The 21,353-nt window shown below is 40.8% G+C and overlaps 1 protein-coding gene across 1 annotated transcript in view; it reads right to left on the bottom strand.

The window, feature by feature from the left end:
* The window catches only part of HECW1 (HECT, C2 and WW domain containing E3 ubiquitin protein ligase 1), a 447,195-nt gene that overhangs the window by 184,323 nt on the left and 241,519 nt on the right, over window positions 1–21,353 (bottom strand). The window contains 1 exon segment of the mRNA XM_070466974.1: window positions 9,681–9,775. Coding sequence (XP_070323075.1) covers window positions 9,681–9,775 — 95 coding nt within the window.

Below are 21,353 nucleotides of genomic sequence, written 5' to 3'. Positions count from 1 at the left end.
GGAAGAGTGACAAGAGTTTGGTCTCTGTATCTAAATCTATGTGGTTGAAGGAAAAAAAACCTGCCTTAATTCTACTTATTAAAAATAGCTATTAAATTAATGTATTGCACATGATAGTATATATATGTCAATAATACATTTTCAATTTGTCCTACCCTCCCCTTCCTCTGCTGTGTCCACAAGTCCATTCTCTACACCTGCATCTCTATTTTCCCCCTGTAAATAGGTTCATCAGTACTATTTTTCTGGATTCCATATATATGTGTTAATATATGATATCTGTGATGACCTAGAGGGGTGGGATGTGGATGAAGAGAGGAGCAAGAGAGAGGGGATATATATATATATATATATATACACACACATATATATATACACACAATTATGACTGATTTGCGTTGTTGTACAGCAGAAACCAACATAACATTGTAAAGCAATTATCCTCCAATTAAAGAAAAATAATTTACTGCAAAGCTTTGGGTAAATTACATCATAGGAAGTATGTCAGCTGCCTTTCCATCTGTGTCAGACAGTCTGATCAGTGGAAGACAAGGGCTGCATTTTGCACAGAGCTCTTTGCAGCCACCCACTCCCTCTGACTAAATAGAAAGGCAATGTGAGGGCTCACCTGGGGAGGGGTGTGCACGGCTCAGCTACAGGAGTGTGTGGTGAGACTGCGACAATATTTACTCCTTGAAAAATGAATGATGCTCCTGAAAAGATGCCTATAAACTGATTTTACTTTCATACAAACTATCTCCTCAATGACTTGCTTTAAAATTTCTAAGGTGTATTTTAAAATATAAAAATGTGTTTAGGTTCTAAGCAAAATGTGTGTGTCTCTCTAGGGCAATGTCTGCTGTCCCATGATATGGCACACAGATACTCATCTTCCATGAAAAACTAAGAGAAGCCTGCTTAGGTCCACAGATGCCCAGGTACTCTGCCACGTCAGGGCCCTCATACCCCCAAAGCAGCAACAGCTGCCCTCCCCTAGACACATTGTGGAGGTTCCTGCTCCTTATAACTTGCTGGATGATGTGATGAGTGGGTACCTCCCTTTACCTAATATCTGGAGGAGAGTTCTGACTCTTTCATTAAATATTGGTCAGCATCAAGAACCTCTTATCTCTCCTCTCTGCCTTTCCAGGGGCTGTGTGGGAAGCCTAGGCCCACTCTCTGGTTGCCTACATTGTGATCTTCTAAGACAACATCTCTAAGCAACAGACTCATTTGGGCACAAGAAGTAAACTGTAGTACTTCTGGCCTAGTTCTTTTCTCACAAAGATTTATTAAACTACAATCCACAGTTCAGCCACCATTTTGAACTATTCTCCATCCATCCCACAGGTACTGTTTATGGGACAGTGATTTCCTCTTAAAATACCCTGAATGAAAGGATTAAACTCATTCTTATAGGTACTAACTCATTATTTTTGGAGCTTTTAATTTTTCTGTATATTGTCCAAATATGCATTCAGCTTCTCTATATGATACTGATGCTGAAATCTATATATATTTGCAACCAGAGAGTTGGAGGAGACCCACAGAGAAACAGGATCTGCTCATAAGACTCATAATACCAATCAATTCTTACTATATCCTCACTACATGCTGGACCAGTGCTGAGAACATCCCTGGCATCATTTCATCTCATCCTCAGACAACCTTTTAATAGTCCAATGAAATAGGTCCTATTTTTATCATCCCTCTTTATTGCTGTAGATTCAGAAATGGAGCCTCCCTCAGAGAAGTTAAAGGCCACCAAGTTAAAAGGCCAAGCCAGGGCCTCGAACCATACCTATTGGGTACCAGTGTTTTATGGATGGCTTGCCACATGCCAGGTATTGTTCTAGCTGGTGCTGGGAACCAGCTCTGAATAGGACAGGCAAGTGCATCCTTGATCTTAGAGGTTATACTTTAATAGGGGGATCAGACACACAGAAATTGCACCATGAGCACCATGAGTGAAAACAAAGTAGGATGGAGCCTGGAGAGTGCCTGTGCGTGTGTGGAGACTCCTTTACATTGGGTGCTTACAGAGACCCCTGAGAAGGCGACGTTGAGAAAAATCCTAAATGAAAGATGGAGTAAGCCATTTCAACATCTGGGGGAAATGTTCCTCACATGAAGAGCAAAGGCCCTAAGAGCAGACTGGCTTGCTGAACGCAAGGGTGGGAAAGACAACCAGGGACACTAGAAATACACGGAAAAGGAGGGGGCAGCAGTAGGCGGGGGCAGGCCACCTAGGACTGGAAGGTTATGGAAAGAATGTTGCAGAGAAAAGCCACTTTTGAGCAGAAACATGACGTGATGAGCTGAGAAAGTTCCAACAGAGAGGAGAATTGCAGGAGACAGATACTAATCTCAGGATCAGAGTTTCTTAGAAGGCAAGATGAGCTAGGATCCTATGTATAAATTGACAGGTTGACCTGAGACAGTGGGAATGAGAAGGAACAGAGCTTGTGATCCTACGTTCAGGCAGGCTAGCACAGTGGGCTGTGTGAAGGGAAGCTGACTGGGGTCTGATGGCCTCCATTTTCTCAGCGAAAGAAAGCAGGTCATCATGGTGGAGAGGGAATAGGTGCTATAGATTTGAGGAAAAAGAAGAAAATATGAAATAGCCTTCTTTAAATGTGGGGAAAGTTGAGTGCTCCTTGGGAGTGCTAGTGGGCTCTTGAGATTTGTGGTTATAAAAATTCTTCTACTTCCTAGAACAAGGGTGGGCAAACTTGGGTTTAACCATGGTTGGACTTTACCAGATGAGAGTGACAAAGAGATGAATGGGTCAGCAATAAGGCTAAAGAGGGAGGTGAAACACATGTGTGATCATGTAGTTAAGATCAACAGACTTGGGGCAGGCCAGCGAGCTGCAAAGTGGGGAGATGATGGTCTAAGAGTGGTATACTGGGGTCTGAGAATTTGGAAGCGATGCAACCACTCGTGTTGGGAAGACCTAGACTAGAACCATGGGAGTCAATGGCTGAGGAAGGTTGGTCATAGGAACTGAGAGGCCAAAATGTGGGATAGATTGTCTCTTTAGTATGAATATGGAAGCCATCAAGAAATACAACAGAATTATCTCTTAGCTGCATTTTATAGTCCAATTATGGATAATGAGAACAGTGGTCACTGATTTTTGTTCATGCCTTTATTCAGGATTAAACTTGTAGAGGACAAAACTCAGGACCCATAACTACCACATCTGGACCTTAATTCTACATGAGTAATTCTGATGGTCAGGAGTAATAAATTCATTTCCTGGCATCTTTGTTTTACCGTTTAGGAAATACAGAGCAGTGGGGTATTTTCTCTAATATTTGGCAACAAACTCTTATTCAATGAATGAGAAAAGTGTTAGTCCCATTTTAATTTGCACAACCCAAGTAAGAAGAAAAAATATGAGAAAATGATATTATCCATAACTTTATTCCATTCTTTCCCTACATTATTCAAGAAAAGATTTTAAGAGTGGGAATTAAGTTACAAAGGAATAAGGCAAAAAATGCCAAATAACTGTTGGGGTTGGGTATGCCATTGGCTTTTCAGTTCAAAGTGTTTCAACAAGGCAAATTTGGGACATCTGAGGGCACAACGCAGAATCTTCCTAAGGCAGGTTATCTGAGAGAACTCTACCCATAAACCGCATGGTTGTTTCAGGTAATAAACTCTTTGACATGTTAGTCTCCCGGTTGAGAAAACCTACTTATTTTTCCTCACCAGTAGTCATTATGCCCTAAGAAAGCAAAATCACCTCATTTCGGCTAAGCCTTTAGAAAAAGGCAATTATAGAAACTTACAAATTGCTAGAAAGGGTCTCGGAAGAAAAGAGAATAATAGTTTCAAATAGATTAAGAAAAAAATATTAGGTTAATGTTGACAATTTTAAGCAAGCAATTCTTTTTTTTTTTTTTTTGTCATTTGAAAGTGTAACACACACAAACTATATAGTTGGCTGAAAAATTAAAGAGGCTCCCATGAAACTCAAGGAGTTCTTTAAAGTAACCCGGTAGTGGCTATGTGCACATGCATCTATTTGGGTGCACAAATACCTGAACCCATACACTGAAGTATTAGTGCCAAGATTATACTAACCTCCTCTGAAATGCAGTCCTCTTTAGGTTCTGACAGAGCAGCCATTTTCATCAAAGTTAGTTGCGGTCAAGAACGTGGGCAGGGAAACTGTCCACAACCCTGGGGGAGGTATAAGAAAGCTCTAAGGGTCAGACTCTGCTCTCAATCCTAACGCTGCCTGATAATTCTGACCTACCCTTGGCTGAGCACAGACAGAGCCTTTACAGCCTCACAGGCCGGAGGACTTCACTCATTTAAGGGCTTCTGCTCCCTCTGTTAAGAGCAACGCAGGCAAACTCCAAAGGAGAAAAAAGATTTATCTCTGTGATTAAGATGCAGGATCGGCTTCTGAGTTTTGGGACTCCTTAGTGAAAAAGCCCTGGAGAAAAACCCTAATCTAAAAGTGGGGGCCCTGTCTCCCTCCCCAGTCAGCCCAGTGGGCAACCTTAAATCCTGGGCTCAGTTCAGGTGGTTGAAAGGGGTCAGACCTAATGATCTACTAGACCCAAGATTAATTATTGTGAGGGGCGGGGGGAGCAACAAACCTTGGAGTAAGCACATTTGAGGGCTCGGCTCCTCAGGTCAGTCTTGCAGATCATGCATTTTGAACCAAAGAAATTAAAACAGTAGAGTTAATCTGCCTGTTAATCAACCTGAACTTTGCTTTCTGCATAAACCAAGAAAGGCAAACACCCTGACATCAGTTTGTTGTACAGGATAACCATGGAACTTTGATTATGTCTGAACAGAGGCCAGTGTAATGGAGGGCAGCCCTCTGGGTGGTGGAGGAGACCACCTGGGCCGTGCTTTTCTCTCTGGCCAGCATGTCAACCACTGTGGGCTGGGGGTTATTTTCCTGCTTGAAGTAGGGGAAAACCTGGACCCTCCTTGCCAATCCCAGGAATCTCTAACCTACTGGATGCTCAACACACTGCCTTCATTCACTCTGCTCATGGGTCAGATTTAATTTATTTACTTTCTCTCAGACTCTTTCCCTGGAGTGCTTTACCCAGAGTGTGACCTCTGAGTTGAACACACGAGTTGAAAGGTGCAAATCTGGAGTCAGCATCTTTATAATTTGAGCTTTCTTATCCCTCAGTGAAATGTTAAAAAAAAAAAAAAAGCAAACTTTTTATAGAAAGGCCATTTAGAATTTGAAAACCAGAATGTTTTTGGCTAGACTTTCATCAACCTGGCGGCCATTTATCGGGCACTTTCTGTGTAAAAGCCACAGTGCTGACTGGCTCTGAGGCCCGTGGAGCCCAGGGGCTGGCTGGCCACCCTCTCCCCAGGACACTTGTTAACCTTACTCCAAAAGCCACATCCAAGGCCAGGGGCAATCAAAAGCCCTTCTTTTTGACAAGTTCCTGAGGCTCTTTTGAGTGGTGGAATTACAAATGATATTTTCCTCTTTGTTTATAAGTATTTTCAAGGAAGGTATACTATTTGTGTATTTTTTAAATGTTAAAAATTTTGGTCCTCATTTATACTTAGTTTGGTCCTCATTCTAAAAATCTCTAGTGTTTCATGGTTAGTATTATAATGGATGAGTATAAAGTTGGTTTATTGGATTGTATATAAATGATCAAGTTCATGTAAATAAAAACAATATTTTTAACTGAATATATACATATGTGTATATATGCCTGCATGTGTGCTAAGCTGCTTCAGTTGTGTCTAATTCTTTGTGACCCTGTGAACTGTAGCCTACCAGGCTCCTCTGTCCATGGATTCTCCAGGCAAGAATACTGGAGTGGGTTGCCATGCCCTCCTCCCAGGGATCTTCCTGAACCAGGGACTGAACCAGTATCTCTTATGTCTCCTGCATTGGCAGCTGTTTGTTTTTTTTTTTTAAATACCACTAGAGCCACCTGGGAAGCGAGTGTGTGTGTGTGTGTGTGTGTGTGTGTGTGTGTGTGTAATCACAGTTAACAGATAGACAGATGGACTATTATTGCTGGAGCACAAGGACTGTGCAGCAGATGGCTCGGATAGACTTTGTCAAGTCAGCCCAAGGAGACAGTGGGTCTCTGTTATGGACTGACTTGTGTCCCCTCACCAAATTCATTTGTTTAAATCCTAACTCCCTGTATTTGGAAACTGTGCCTTTAGAGAGGTAATTAAGGTTAAATGAGGTCTTTAGAGTTGGGTCCTGATCCAATAGGACTGGTGTCCTTATAAGAACAAGAAGAGATGCCAAGGATTCAGGCATATAGAGAAAAGGCCATTTTTGTACACAATGAGAAGACAGTGGTCTGCAAGCCAAGAAGAGAGGCATCAAAAGAAACCAACCCTGTGAACACCTTGATTTGGACTTCCAGCCGTCACAACTGGGACGTGATAGAATGGCCATAGAGAAACAACTCTTCATAAGAGATCAGGACAGCACCAGCAATCCTCAGTTTAAAAATGGATACTCAGAGTTTATTGACAAGCTGATTTTGGAAAGATTGAATAGCACTTCCCTTTAGAAACAGTGAGCTTAAGTCCACAGACCAAATGCAATGGCAAAGTTAAAAAACTAAACTGAGTTCAGAAAGCAAAGGCTAGATTAAATTCAGCTCCACGACTACATAGCCAATGGTCACTTAACCAAAAAGACACTTCCCAACTGTCTCACCAATGTGCCATGAATCAATTAGAACAATACAAGTAAAGCATGGTACAGAATAATAAAGGCCAACAGTAGTTTAACTATCACAAAATCCAACTGCACTGACACAGATGTATAGAACAGACTTTTGGACTCTGTGGGAGAAGGCGAGGGTGGGATGTTTCAAGAGAGCAGCATCGAAACATGTATATTATCTAGGGTGAAACAGATCACCAGCCCAGGTTGGATGCATGAGACAAGTGCTAGGACCTGGTGCACTGGGAAGACCCAGAGGGATCGGGTGGAGAGGGAGGTGGGAGGGGGGATCGGGATGGGGAATACATGTAAATCCATGGCTAATTCATGTCAATGTATGACAAAAACCACTACAATATTGTAAAGAAATTAGCCTCCAACTAATAAAAATAAATGAAAAAAAGGCTGTCTTGCAAGAAAGTGCATCCTCCCTTCTGCCATAGGACTCATCACTGATGAGGCAGTGGGAAGACTACTCTCCACTCCTGGCATCACATGGGCTTGGAGGTCAGGCTCTCGGATTAAGAAAAGAAACAAAAGCTGTATGGAAAGTACATTAAAGTGTCAACCCAAGTGTCTACTGATTTATACAAGAAATCACTTGGGAGAAGATAACAGGACAGCGGGAACATGTCAGAATGTTTCCAGATGTCTGCATTTTAAGCATAAGCCACGGGAGCACACATGGAGTAGCGCGGCGGGGTCAGTGCTGACTCGGAAGCAGGCCAGCTCCTTAACCTGCCTGTCAAACAACCTGATGCTTCCTCTCCTCAGGCCTAAGCCCTTGTCCCTGATGCCACATCCCCTGGAAAGCCTAAGCCAGGTGACAAACTGATCTCATCTCAAAGAGGGCTTTCCTCAGTGTAACCTTAGGCAGTTTTCTGGGTACCTGGCACCTTGTATTTTTTTAGGCTTAGGTTGTATACCTCTCTGATGATGTCTACCACATTATGCATTAGTCTGAGGAGCAGGTTAAAGCTGGAGTCCCCAGTAGGCTGAGTTCAGAGAAGCCAAATGCCCCAGAGAGCTTCCTCCAAAAAAGACTTCCCCGAAGATAAGAATTCACTGGAATTCCAGGGCTGGACACACCCATAGCAGCCCACCTGAGCAGAAGGTGAGGAGTTCTCCTCTCCCATTCCAGCCTTGAGCCAGCAGGCCAGTCCCATCCTTGGGCAAGGCCCATCTTGGCTGAGGAATTCAGGGGCCTGGGAGAAGCTGCCCCATCACTTGACTCGCTGTGCTGTGGCGAAAACCGGCCAAGCCTGTCTGGAGGCTGAGTCAACTAGCCTCTGCCTTCAGCCTCTTCCTTCTCTGTTGTGTGTTCAAAGCCTTCTTGCTTTGTCCACCTCGATATTCAGCTCCAGTTTCACTGCTTCTATTCTGTTGCCCCTCCTGCCTGGACAATCGGCTCCCCTCTCTGGGGGTATGTCCTCAGATTATCACACTTAAGAGTTGTGACCCACCCCATAAAGTGACAGACATCACATATAAGTATACAGGGTGAGTGTAGGGAGAAGTGGTGGAGCCAGTGAACAGTGTAGCTGGTCCCTCCTCCTCTTCTCCCTGCCCCGCCTACTGTGTGTCCCCTCATGGGAAGCCCTGGAAAGCCCTGTCCACCCCCAGCCTCCTCCTGCCCCAGCCCAAGTCCAGTTCTGCTACACCTGTCAGGATGGAGGCAGACGGGCTCCTGGTTCTCAAGCCTGTTTGTCTTACTGCTCCCACTGAGGACTCAATGCAATCGTCCTTAGCACATGGAAGAAATGATTTGTGAAACAGCAAATGGTGTATTTTAGAGCTGAAGTTCTTTCTAAATCATTCTTATTTCTCATTCAATTTCTCTCTCTCTTTTTACATAGGGAAAAAAAACCTCAAATCTTTTTTTACTTACACCAGTAAGTAAAAGTGATAAACTACTTACAAAGTCCTCAGAGGTTTCTGTTCAACTTTCCCCAGTCAGTCATTTTTAATTTACATGAAAGGAAAGGGAACGCCATTTGTAAGATTTCAGTTAGCCTCATCTGATGAACTGAGAACAAAGGTAAGAAGCATCAACAAAGATAAAACCAGACTGTAATTTAGGAAAAGAGAGCATTTATCACCACAGTACTCAACAGAACCACCAAGTAGGAACAGACAGTGTGATTTAAATCTCCAATCTGCAGCTCGCTAAGTGTGTGACCCTAGGTATATTACTTAAATTCCTCAGGAAAATTATACTTTTCTCATTTATATAAAGAAAAGAAGAAAAGGACAAGAGATTCCAGTCTTTTCTAGGCCAATCATTTTATAATTCTATGACTAAACTCAGTCTAAACTTTAAATTCTATCCCAGAAATTTATCTTAAGCCTAAAAAATGTAAACAAACAGTAATTTAAATATTTAATATCAAGGAATTTTTAAAATGTATTCCTAAGAGATACTTTTATTCACTGCAATTACACATGCATGTTAAGTCACTTTAGGTGTGTCCGACTCTTTGTGACCCTACAAACTGTAGTCTGCCAGGCTTCTCTGTCCATGGGATTCTCCAGGCAAGAGTACTGGAGCGGGTTGCCATATCCTCCTCAAGGGGATCTTCCTGACCCAGGGATTGAACTTGCACCTCTTATGTCTCCTCTGTTGGCAGGTGGGTTCTTTATCACTAATGCCATCTGGGAAGCCCAGTTATGTGTGAATCTGTTAGAAACATCTGGTTATCTAATGAAGCCTGATATTTCTCTAACAAAAAGCAGGATGTATGCATTCTGATAAGTAAGTTTACTTGGGATCTCATTTTGCTGCGTGATTTTGAGATGTGTCTTCTCTAGATTAGATGTGTCTAATCTATCAATATATCTCCATATTTGTGTGGAGATTCCCCACCCTCAGCACACACACATTAAAACATAAGAACAGAATAGCAAAGTAAAGAAGCACCAGAGTTAGTTCTAAGAAAGTTAGTTCTAAGAGGACAAAAGAGGAGGATACAGGACTTACAGGAGCTGCCGAGTTTTTGACAGTGACACTGGGGGTGGTGGCTCGCAAGGCTCCACTCACTCCATGGTAGTATTTGAAGCAGATCTTAGTTTCAGCTGAAAGACAAAAATAAAATGGGACTGAGAAGTAGGGTGTAGCCCCGGAAGAAAAGGCCAGAGCTAGAGAGGACACCCCCAGGAACTGCCACCCAATTCTTCCCACCCAGGCTGCCACCCCTGACAGCCTCACTTCACTTGTGGCCACATGGTCCAACTTTTTTCTGAATGTGTGTTATCAAAATTTGTTTTGTTTTTAGTGTTTTTGAACCCAACGTAAACCTATCATTTAGACTTCTCAGCATTCATCCTATCCCATTAGAAGTTATTGTTTTCAAACCCTCAGTCTCAAGATTTTAGATGATTTGGTGATTATTGCCAGTCTGTTTCTTCTATAATTTTCTCTTATTGAATTCATTGTGATTAGTATCTTGGTAATTTGAAGGAAGACTTTGAGAAATTATTGAAATATACAGAAGAGAGGCATATTTTCTGATGATGATGACTAGATAATAATGTGGAAACTCCGTAACTTTTTGGCATTTTATTTTGTAGAGGACAAAATCTGTAGCCAACTTGAGTTTGGTTCATTGGAAGGTGACCTGCTTTTCCCAACTTACTGTTAATAGGGTTTTTTTCTTTTTAAATTTGAAAATTTTATTGGGCTTTGTCTTAGTCCCTTATATTAATTTTGTCTGGAACAACAAGAGGACTCTCCCAATTTGAGTTCTTGTTTCTCAAATCTGGGAATTTGTCTTCAATTACAATGTATTTAAAAATAATGTCTACAATTATCTTAGCATTTATTTTAATATGTTGATTAAGGAAGATATGGACAATGAATTAAGTATAAAAAACACTTTTAAGAGTGTGTTTTGCATACTTGAGTGTATAAACTTTATATAATAACACCTTTTGCTTTTTAAAGTAAATTATTAATAAAGCATGTTCAACCATTTAAGACCCTGATGCTAGGAAAGACTGAGGGCCAGAGGAGAAGGAGGTGACAGAGGATGAGACGGTTGGATGGCATCACCCACTCAATGGACATGAGTTTGAGCAAACTCTGGGAAACGGTAAAGTACAGGGAAGCCTGGTGTGTAGCAGCCCATGAGGTCACAAAGAGTCGGACACGATTTAGCGATTAAACATCAACCATCAATTCAAAGCTTTGTAGATAACATTCCTTGTTCTATGGAATCTGAATCAATTGTAACTTGAAAGTATTTTCCTCATCTTAGAAATCTGGGATTTTCCCTTAAAATTAATGCCTTTTTGAAAATTATTTTTAAATTCAAGTTTGTTCTCTAGGATAATGGAGCAAAAATTGATACTTATCTACCAACACTCATTCTCCCTTTCCTCCTTAATGACTGAATTTCAGTTTTATTTTGGGTAGTAATGCCTAGCTAAAGAATGTTTTGTAGTCTCCCTTGCAGATCACATTTATGCTGTTTGCCATTGTTATTTGGGGATTTCTAGTATATGTAGCTGAACCTAAACCTAGATGATATAGGAAAGTTTCTTTTAATATAACATATAAAGCATATGAGAATTGCAATATTCTTCCTTAGAAGATAGGACTACTTAAGGATTCTCCCTTTCTGTGGCCAAATTGCTTTCTACAAAGCACTGTATACTTCCACCAGAAAATATAACTCTGATCAACTCTTTAATCCTTGCTAACATTGAATATTATCAATTAAATATAAGCTTAAAATAGCATCTCATTTTTATTCTGTTTAAAGGTTTTTAATCAAATTTTAATTAGACATTTGTAGTTTTTTTTAATCCACTGAACTGCAGTTGTTAAATGTTTACCTTTTGTAGACATATTCTTACTTTACTTTAAAATATCAATATTTTAAATTTCCTTTCTTCTTCATTCTTGCAGTGCAGTGATTTTGCATATCTGTGATTGCCTTTTAAGCTCTTGGTGGACAATCTTATAACTTAGTTCCATATTCTCCAAGGCACCCCACAGAAGGTCTACACACAGAGATCTATAGGTCTACACATCCTGATAACAGAAAAACCTCAACAAACTTTTCGGCTAAGTCAGTATTATTGCTTTAGCCTGAGAGGCAGGTATTTTCTTGGGCTCCAAAATCACTGTGGATGGTGACTGCAACCATGAAATTAAAAGATGCTTACTCCTTGGAAGGAAAGAAATGACAAACCTAGACAGTGTATTAAAAGGCAGAGACTTTACTTTGCCTACAAAGGTCCATATAGTCAAAGCTATGGTTTTTCCAGTAGTCATGTATGGATGTGAGAGCTGGACAATAAAAAAGGCTGAGCACCAAAGAATTGATCCCTTCAAACTGTGGTGCTGGAGAAGACTCCTGAGAGTCCCTTGGACTATAAGGAGATCAAACCAGTCAATCCTAAAGGAAATCAGTCATTGGAAGGACTGATGCTGAAGCTCCAATATTTTGGCCACCTGACATGAAGAGTCAGCTCATTGTAAAAGACTCTAGTGCTGGAAAAGATTTGAAGCAGGAGAAGGGGACAACAGAGGATGAGATGGTTGGATGGCATCACTGAATCAATGGACATGAGTTTGAGCAAAATCCAGGAGATGGTGAAGGACAGGGAAGCCTGGTGTGCTGCAGTCCATGGGTTTGCAAAGAGTGGGACATGACTGAGTAACTGAACAACAATGACAAGGGATCATGGAGGCACCCTGAGCAGTGAACCAGGTAACCACAGTGAGTCACTATAGTTCAGAATATGAGTTACTCTGCCTGTAAATGCCAGAGATGGGCATGGAGGAGTCAAATGGCTTCACTTCAAGTTTAGTTGTGTGGAAGAAAATTTTATATAGCAGGTATCCTGGAAAGGCACTACTAGCTTTCCTTTCAAAGTAAATTATTCCAATGCTTTCACATAAAAAGGTCAGGGAAACTATATACAATCTTTTATTGAATCCTACTGCTAGGTGAGTGGGTCAGTTCATGTTGAGAGCCAAGAATTCATGGAAACCTTCAAAGTATTATGCTTATTTTCTGAAAAACTGCTGGCAATTTTTTTTTAAGATTCCAGTATTCAGCAACTTAATTTACTAATGGATTTTCCTTTTATTTAACCTAAATAACCCCTGCTGTTTAAAATGACTTCCTATTCAAACTTGAAAGAGATACTCAATTGTTTTTTTGGATGTGAGGGTTGGACCATAAAGAAGGCTGAGCACCAAAGAACTGATGCTTTTGAACTGTGGTGCTGAAGAAAATTCTTGAGAGTCCCTTGGACAGCAAGGAGATCAAAACAGTCAATCCTAAAGGGAATCAACCCTGAATACATATTGGAAGGACTGATGCTGAAGCTCCAATACTTTGGCCACCTGATGCAAAGATCTGGCTCACTGGAAAACAACCTGATGTTGAGAAAATTGAGGGCAGGAGAAGGAGGTGACAGAGGATGAGATTGTCGGACAGCATCATCAAGTCAATGGACATGGGTCTGAGCAAACTTCAGGAGAGAGTGAAGGACAGGGAAGCCTGGCGTGCTGCAGTCCATGGGGTTTCAAAGAGTCGGACGCAACTGAATGACTGAATAACAATTTGAGATGGGTTCTATAGAGAAGTTACCTACAATTGTTAAAACACATGAACAGTATCATATACAGATGATTTATGGTATGCTTTGTCTTGCAAAATTCCATGCTACTTTGGTGACAGTTACATTCAACTGGTCTGTTTGATTAGCCCCACACTGAATTTTTCCAGGAGAAGGAGACTAGGTACTATTTATCTTTATATTTCCAGTGACATGTAATGCAGCAATTCTCAAGAAATGCCTGTTGAAAAATGACTGATAACTATTGGTTTCATTTGACTGACTCCAGTGCCTTCCTTAACCCAAGAGCAGCTACAGTGCCCTCATTACCGAAATACCAGTTCACGTGCCCAACACACAGTAAAGCTAATCAGTACCAAAACATCAGGGTTTGGAGCAGACAAGGGTTTACTGAGGGCCATGCAAGAAGATGGTGACTTGTGCCTTAAAAACCCCAAACTCCCTGAAAGCTTTCAGCAAAGCCCTTTTCTAGGAAAGGTGAGGGAGGGGCATGGTGAGTTGTTACACACTTCTTGATGTCAGATCCTTTGCTCTTGAGATCAGGTCATGGTCATGTAACAGCGTCCCTGCAAACCTCCACCAAACAAATTCTCTGTTCTGACAAGAAAGGGAGGGGACTGCAGGCACAACTTTCACCTTCTGAGGTCCAGATCCTGGCTAAGAGGAGGCAGATCTCAGCTGGAGGCTCCCTCAGGGCCAGGTCCCCAGACTGTGCCAGCTGTCATCACTGAGGGAGCCAGGCGCCCAGAATGCATCTGGCCCTCAGGCTCCTCAGGCTGCCCAGATAGCCAGGGCCAAGTCCCACTGACTTCATACGCAGACTGCTACCGCCATTAGGTCAAAGAGATAAGGATGAGGGAGAGGTTCAGTACTGCCCCAAGGCTTGGACCAAGGCCAGTGGGCGGCCTTGGCCAGGGCTCTGGAGTTTTGCAGGACACAGCCCCTAGCCTGTTCCCTGAGCCCCTCAGTTCACCTGCTGATCCAAGGCTCCATCTCTTACCTCAATCCCCACCTTTTACCTCACTCTCCGCCTGATGACCACCAGTCCATCAACCGTTGGCTAAGTGAGCCACTAATGGCTGCTCACTGACAGCAGCTCCCTTTGGGGAGGGCCCTACTGCAGTTCCAACCAATGGCTGAGAGGGACTATTAATGGTCGCTCACTGACAATTGGGCTTCCCAGGTGGTTCAGTGGCAAAGAATCTGCCTGCAATGCAGGAGATGTGGGTTTGATCCCTGGGTTGGGAAGATCCCCTGGAGAAGGAAATGGCAACTCACTCCAGTTTTCTTGCCTGGGAAATCCCATGGACAGAGGAACCTGGCAGGCTCCAGTTCATGCGGTTGCGAAGAGTCAGACATGACTAAGCGACTAAACAACAACATTGAGAGCTGCTCACTTGGGGGAGGGGCCTGGCACAGAGCAATGATTGAGTGATCATTAGTGGTCTCGCACTAACTGTTGCCTGATAACAGGGTATGTGTGGAGGGGGTAACCACTGGCAGCAATAGCCATGGGTTAAGGTCTGTGTGCTGTTGTGCTCTATTACATTCTAGTGGTCCTAATGCTTCCTAGATAATTTCCTATGGCCTAACTTTTGAACTGTGGGGTTGGAGAAGACTCTTGAGAGTCCCTTGGACTGCAAGGAGATCCAACCAGTCCATCCTAAAGGCGATCAGTCCTGAGTGTTCATTGGAAGGACTGATTTTGAAGCTGAAACTCCAATACTTTGGCCACCTCATGCGAACAGCTGACTCATTTGAAAAGACCCTGATTCTGGGAAAGATTGAGGGCAGGAGGAGAAGGGGACAACGAGGATGAGATGGTTGGATAGCATCACCAACTCAATGGACATGGGTTTGGGTGGACTCTGAGAGTTGGTGATAGACAGGGAGGCTTGGTGTGCTGCAGTTCATGGGGTCGCAAAGAGTCAGACATGACTGAGCAACTGAACCGAACTGAAACTGACCATTACAGGACTTTTAGAACAGATTCAAGCATAAATACATTGTTACACTGTTGCTATTATTGCTGCCTCTGAGAAAAGTATCAAGGTGTAAAGGCCAAGAAATATTAGAAGGTTGTCAGTTGTTTTTTCAGATACTTCATCTAAGAGGGGTGAAGTTCTATCTTTCTGTGCTTTTCTAGTTAAAAATAACAATAATTTTAAAATCCCCTCAAGGTTTGAACACAAGGCATCTCTGTTATAACCGTTTTGTTGTTTATTTGATTCATTATGTATGGAGTAATAGAAGTCTAGGAAGGAAAAGGGATCTAAGGAAAGAGTAGGAATGTGCGATCAAATACATTCAAGTCCAATTCTTGACTTGCCCATCATTAACAGAATGAGTTATATAGACTCTCTGAGCCTTAGTCTTAATGTAGAATGGTGAGACCATTGCTAGCTTTGTATGCATTGTTTCATGTATGGCTGTTGTACAGAGCAAAGGAGAAATAATGTGTGAAACCTAGTATGTGCAAAGTAGCCAACATACATGTTGCCCTTCTTCACTGTATATTGATTTATGTTCAATAGGATTGTCATGTATAGTTGTTCAGGCATGTCCTACCTAAAGGTGTCTAATCAAGCAGTGAGTAGGGAGTCAAAATCCAGTCCATGCTACACTCAAAGGGTGTAGTTCTTACCCTTTCAGAGGAATATGACATCCTAAACTCTTACAGGTTAATGGTGGATGTGAAATTGATCACCTTATAACATTTTGGCTGTTTTTGCCTGGCATATGATTTACTTTCAGAGTTGGGCAGGAGGGACTAGCTCATCACAAAGCGGAATAAAACTGAAGTTCTACCTCTACAAATATGGACACTTACAACTATAGTTTTTATTGGGAGGCATGTATTTATAAAGTATAGACTTTCACTTATAGTATCACTTAAAGAAAGAAGAAAACTATTGCTTTTCTTCCGCTCTACTTTTTAGAGATTAGTAGGACTGGAGGAGGATGCAGCAACCCCCTCCAGTATTCTAGCCTGGAGAGAGGAGCCTGGCAGGCTACAGTCCACAGGGTAACAAAGAGCTGGGCAAGACTGAAGTGACACATGCAGGCCTGTTGTAGCACTTGAAACATCAGCATGCAATGATAGCAGTAGCCCTAGTATTTGTATAATGTTCAATTTAGTTTAAAATTTATAACAACTTGGTCTTAACAGTTAATTAGCTTTTAAAATGCACCAGACCATTCATTAGAAAATTATTTTCTAATTTGGCTCTCACAAAATCCCTATGAAGTAGAGGTAATTATTATTAACCCTTTTAAAACATGGCTTAATATAATGCTTGGCATATAACAAGACCTCAATAAATGTTATCTATCACTCCTGTTTACATTTAAGGAAAATGAGGCCAAAAACTGAGGTCACTTATACAAGGTCACACATGTAGTTCATGGCAGCTAGGATTTAAGAAACCATTAATTTTCATTTGGTGATTTGTCTTTAAAAATGTTTTTAATAACATAAGATTGTTGACCAGTTAGAAAAAGTGAAATTTCACTTCCAGCAATGATGTTCTAGGTAATTCAAAGAACATCTAGACAAGCTGGAAAAATATGGAAATAAATCTGCCTGAAGTAGGGTTGTCAGATAAAACACTAGATATCCACCTAAGTGTGAGTGTCAGATAAACAGAGAATAAGTTCTCAGTATAAGTCTCTTCCAATTATTACATGGGACAGAAACTATAAAAGTCATCCATTCTTTACCTCAAACTTTATTGGGAGTCCAATAAATTTTTTCCTCCTAAAAGTGGAAATCCTAACCTGAGGACATCGGAGACCTAGCAAGACAATGGTAAATTGAAGATAAGATACAGAGGAAGAAAACTTGGAGATGCGCCCAGGATTCGTGATTGCTGTATCCTTGTGGGGGGCTGTGTTGATTCCAGAAAAATGCACTGAGAGGCTGGAAGATGAAAAGAACTTCTGACAGACGTTCAGAGCTAAAAGGGAATAAAAACTTTAGAGTTCAGAGCCTGTTAAAGAGAAGGACTCTGGTAAGTCCTCATGATCCAAACTGGAACCCTGACTAGGAGAACAGACAGACTGTTGAGAAATATACCAGCCCTAGCCCCTCAAATCACCTCAGGTCTTAAAATTCAATTGAGGTTATTCTGAATTGCTAGATACAGCTCAGAAGGAAATGCAAATCCTCACAGGAGGAAAACAAATCATTTTAAGCCTCAAATTCTCTCTACAAGTTTTAGTTTACTGTCTAGTTTTCAATTAAAATTGATCAGGCACATGATGAGTATTTTTCTATTGGTTAAAAAAAAACACCAATAAAGACAGAAAGCACTATAAACAGATTCATGGGGTTTTCAGATATTGGAGTTACCATACACAGCTTTAATGATCATATACTTAATGCATTCAAAAAAAATAAAAGATAAGATTGAAAATATGTTCCAAAGAATGAAGTCTATGAAATAACCAAACAGAAAATTCTGGATCAATAAAACTACAATTTTGAAATAGTGTATTCAATGTTTAAACTCAGGTTTAAAGTAGGTTAAACAAAATACAAGAGAAAATTTAGGAAACTGGAGCATAGGTCATAAAAAAAAATCCAGAATGAGGTATGCATAGAAAAAGGATATAAAATATGGAATCAAATAAGAAACATATGAGAAACTAGGATATGGTCTAAAATGTCTGTAAACTAGAATCCAAAAAAAGAGAGGAGAGACATTGATGCTATACCTGGGGCTGATTCATGTCAATGTATGGCAAAAACCACCACAATACTGTAATTAGCCTCCAATTAAAATAGATTAATTTAAAAATTCTCTAAAAGTTATGAAAGATATCAAGCTATAGATACAAAAGCTTCCCTCATAGCTCAGTTAGTAAAGAATCCACCTGCAATGCAGGAGACCCTGGTTTGATTCCTGGGTCAGGAAGATCTGCTGGAGAAGGGATAGGCTATCCACTCCAGTATTCTTGGGCTTCCCTTGTGGCTCAGCTGGTAAAGAATCTGCCTGCGATGTGGGAGACCTGGGTTCAATCCCTGGGTTGGGAAGATGCCTTGGAGAAGGGAAAGTCTACCCACTCCAGTATTCTGGCCTGGAGAATTCCATGGACAGTGAAGTCCATGGGGTCACAAAAAGTTGGACACAACTGAGCGACCTTCACTTTCACTTTTCATAGATACAAAAAGCCCCATGAATCCAGAAAGACCACAGCATCCAGATATCACTGTAAAAGTTCGAAAAAGAAGAAAAAAAGATCACTTCATCAGCCAATGAAGAAAGCAGATTACCTTCACAGGAGCAACAGTCAGACTGACAGATGACTTCTCAATAGAAACTGAAATAAAGGGAGACTGAGGAATGACAGCTTCAAAGTGCTGAAACAAAATAGCTGTCAGTAGAGAAGTCTGCAACTGGTAAAAATATTCTTTAAGAATAAGGAGATTATTCCTATTGCTGTCTAAACATTGCACAGGTTGAAGCACCACAAATATTTGAACTTCATAACAAGGTTTTAGCTATCAGTATGTCACCACATCTGCAGTGCAGAAATGCCCAACTCTCATGAACGGAAGTGTGATCAATTGATGAACTACACAAACATATGGATTAGTGCATTAGCAGAATGTCTTCCATTGTGAATCACTTATTTGTGCAGAAGGAACCAAGTTATCTATGCAGTAACATTCTTTAGTGAGAAGAATGAACTTAAATCTACTAATATCTCATTCACAAAACAGACATGAGACAGATGTAAACCACATCCTCAAAATCCAGGAAAGGCAATTTTAACTTAAGCTATAATCACCAGGAAAGAATCAGTCTCAGTAGTTATTTAGAAGGAGTAATAGAAAGTACAATATCTTCAAATGCTCAAAAAGATCAAGAAGCAGTGGAATAAAGAGATATAAATTAAATTTTGAGTCTGAAGAACATTTAGCTTCAGTAAGAGGAAATAGCAAGAACAGTTCTTACAAAGAAATAATCAACACTAATGGTATAAAACCTGAGGTCTTCCCAGTCTATCTTACATGGCAATATGTTCACCTGTACTTGATTTATTTTAAAATATGACTTAAAGGGATTTTAATAAATGAGCAGCTTAGAGAAAGACATTTTTTATTAAAATAAAAGGAAGGGTGAAGGGCTATACTATACAATATACTATGTAATATACTATACAATATAGTATACTGTACTATACTAACGGAATTAATATACACTGACAAGGCATCTAGCATTGCAGATTCTACTACATGTGTAAAGATGTAACATTGAAAAGGTTATTTTAATTTAAAATTTATATTGCCTGTTGGATCTCTAAGAATTTTAAAGCCCTCAGGCAGTGGCCCCTCATTTTAGACTAACAACAACATGAAGCAGTTGTCTTTTACACACTCTTGTCCTGTTACATCTAATCTCAGAAATGTGCATCCAAGAACTCATTCCAAGGAAGAACATTATATCAGTGTATAAGCCATATTAAACTGTATGAAAAAACTTCATTCTCCTATAAACAGCTCTGAAAGACATGGTGTTTTTATTTGGTTCTCAGATGATACTTTTTAAGTAAAATTCTCATTAATCTATGACACAGAAAAAATCATCTTACTGTATTAGAAAATATGATGTTGATTTGTCAAAATTTTGTAATTTGGTAGAGATACAATCTTACTTGGACTTGTACTTCCAGAAATGATCTAGAATGCTGTATTACAGACTGATTATATTAATTTTGTACAAAATTTGAAAATAACTGAAGAAAATAAGGTGACAAATTTTGATTAAACCCAGAAGATGTTTGCATCTTTAAGCACTCCACATTTGCCCAACATAAAAATTGTCTTCTGATACAATCATGTTTCTCTAATAGATAAATTATGATTATTTGAATGAAAAAATGGTTAATTTTAACTTTTTTGAGTTAACTGCTATATCCTTTTTATAGGAAGAACTGTATATTATTTGACCAATTTCCTACTTAGCACAGTAGCATAAACCTTAAGTTAATGCTTTAAATATGGTGACACAGAAAATGTGGGAGAATGATTAAAAAAATCATTATGTGAAATGATACTATACAGAAATACTTATTTTGGGTATTAGAGGGCCAAATTCAAGCTAAAAAAAAATCATCCAATAAATGCCTTTTGTTTCCTATTTCAGGGCTGGTTATTCTCACCCCCTAGACAGTGCTTCTGTTCTCTGGGATCACTGCACATAGAGTGTTTGCTAAAAGGCAATTAGAGCCTTCCTTTCCCTGCCAGGATACAGTAATTGTAGCAGATCAATGCTTCTGCTGCTAACAAGATAAGCTGATTTTAAAACAGAATGGTCAAAGAACTGAAGAATAATGGAAGCAACAAGGACTACAAAATTCCAGATGGGAGAGTACTGGTGAGATGAGCTGATTACCTACAGCCCCTTTGCCCTGGTGGCAGGGAAGTCAGCAGAGTGACTGTGGCCATGTGGGGCCAGAGTGAAGAACTCTGGAGGCCTCAAGTACCCAGCTGATTTCCCCTCAGACATTTGCTGAATCCTGAAAACATCAGAAGAGTGAGCCAAAATCTTCTGTCTCTTGGTACTGAGGAGACCGTGTAAAATGGAAAAAGAGGATTACACAGCTGTAGGCACTCTTAGGAGTCTTCCCTCCTAGATGGAGTGGGCTGAGCAGGCTCTGAGCCTCCCTGGGGCATTCAGGGTCAGGTAGGGGTCCCAACAGATCCTCCAAGGACAAGTACAGACCACAAAGTCAAGTGCCTTCTCTGTCACATATTTTCGTCCCTAATCCTGGATTACTGGGGTGGGTCTCTGTATTTCAGTCCAACTGAAAGGGAGGGTCATGGCTGGTCAGATGGTGGAGGAGTGAGTTCCCTGAAATGGAGATAGGACACAAACCAGGAGGCTGTAGAATGACAGACAACATACTGAAGAGCTCCAGAAGGCAGAAAGGGCACGGGCCAGAAGCATGAAGGGCAAAGGCCATATGGAGACCCTTCCCCATATCCTGTGATGATGATGTATGTCTTGAGTCAGCTCTTGACTTTCCAGAGGTGTTCCAGAGGTCTTTCTGG

Source organism: Odocoileus virginianus, chromosome 1 (assembly GCF_023699985.2).
Source record: "Odocoileus virginianus isolate 20LAN1187 ecotype Illinois chromosome 1, Ovbor_1.2, whole genome shotgun sequence".
NCBI lineage: Eukaryota > Metazoa > Chordata > Mammalia > Artiodactyla > Cervidae > Odocoileus > Odocoileus virginianus.
Note: the sequence above shows the minus strand (reverse complement) of the source record. Positions and strands in the feature narration are given on the sequence as shown.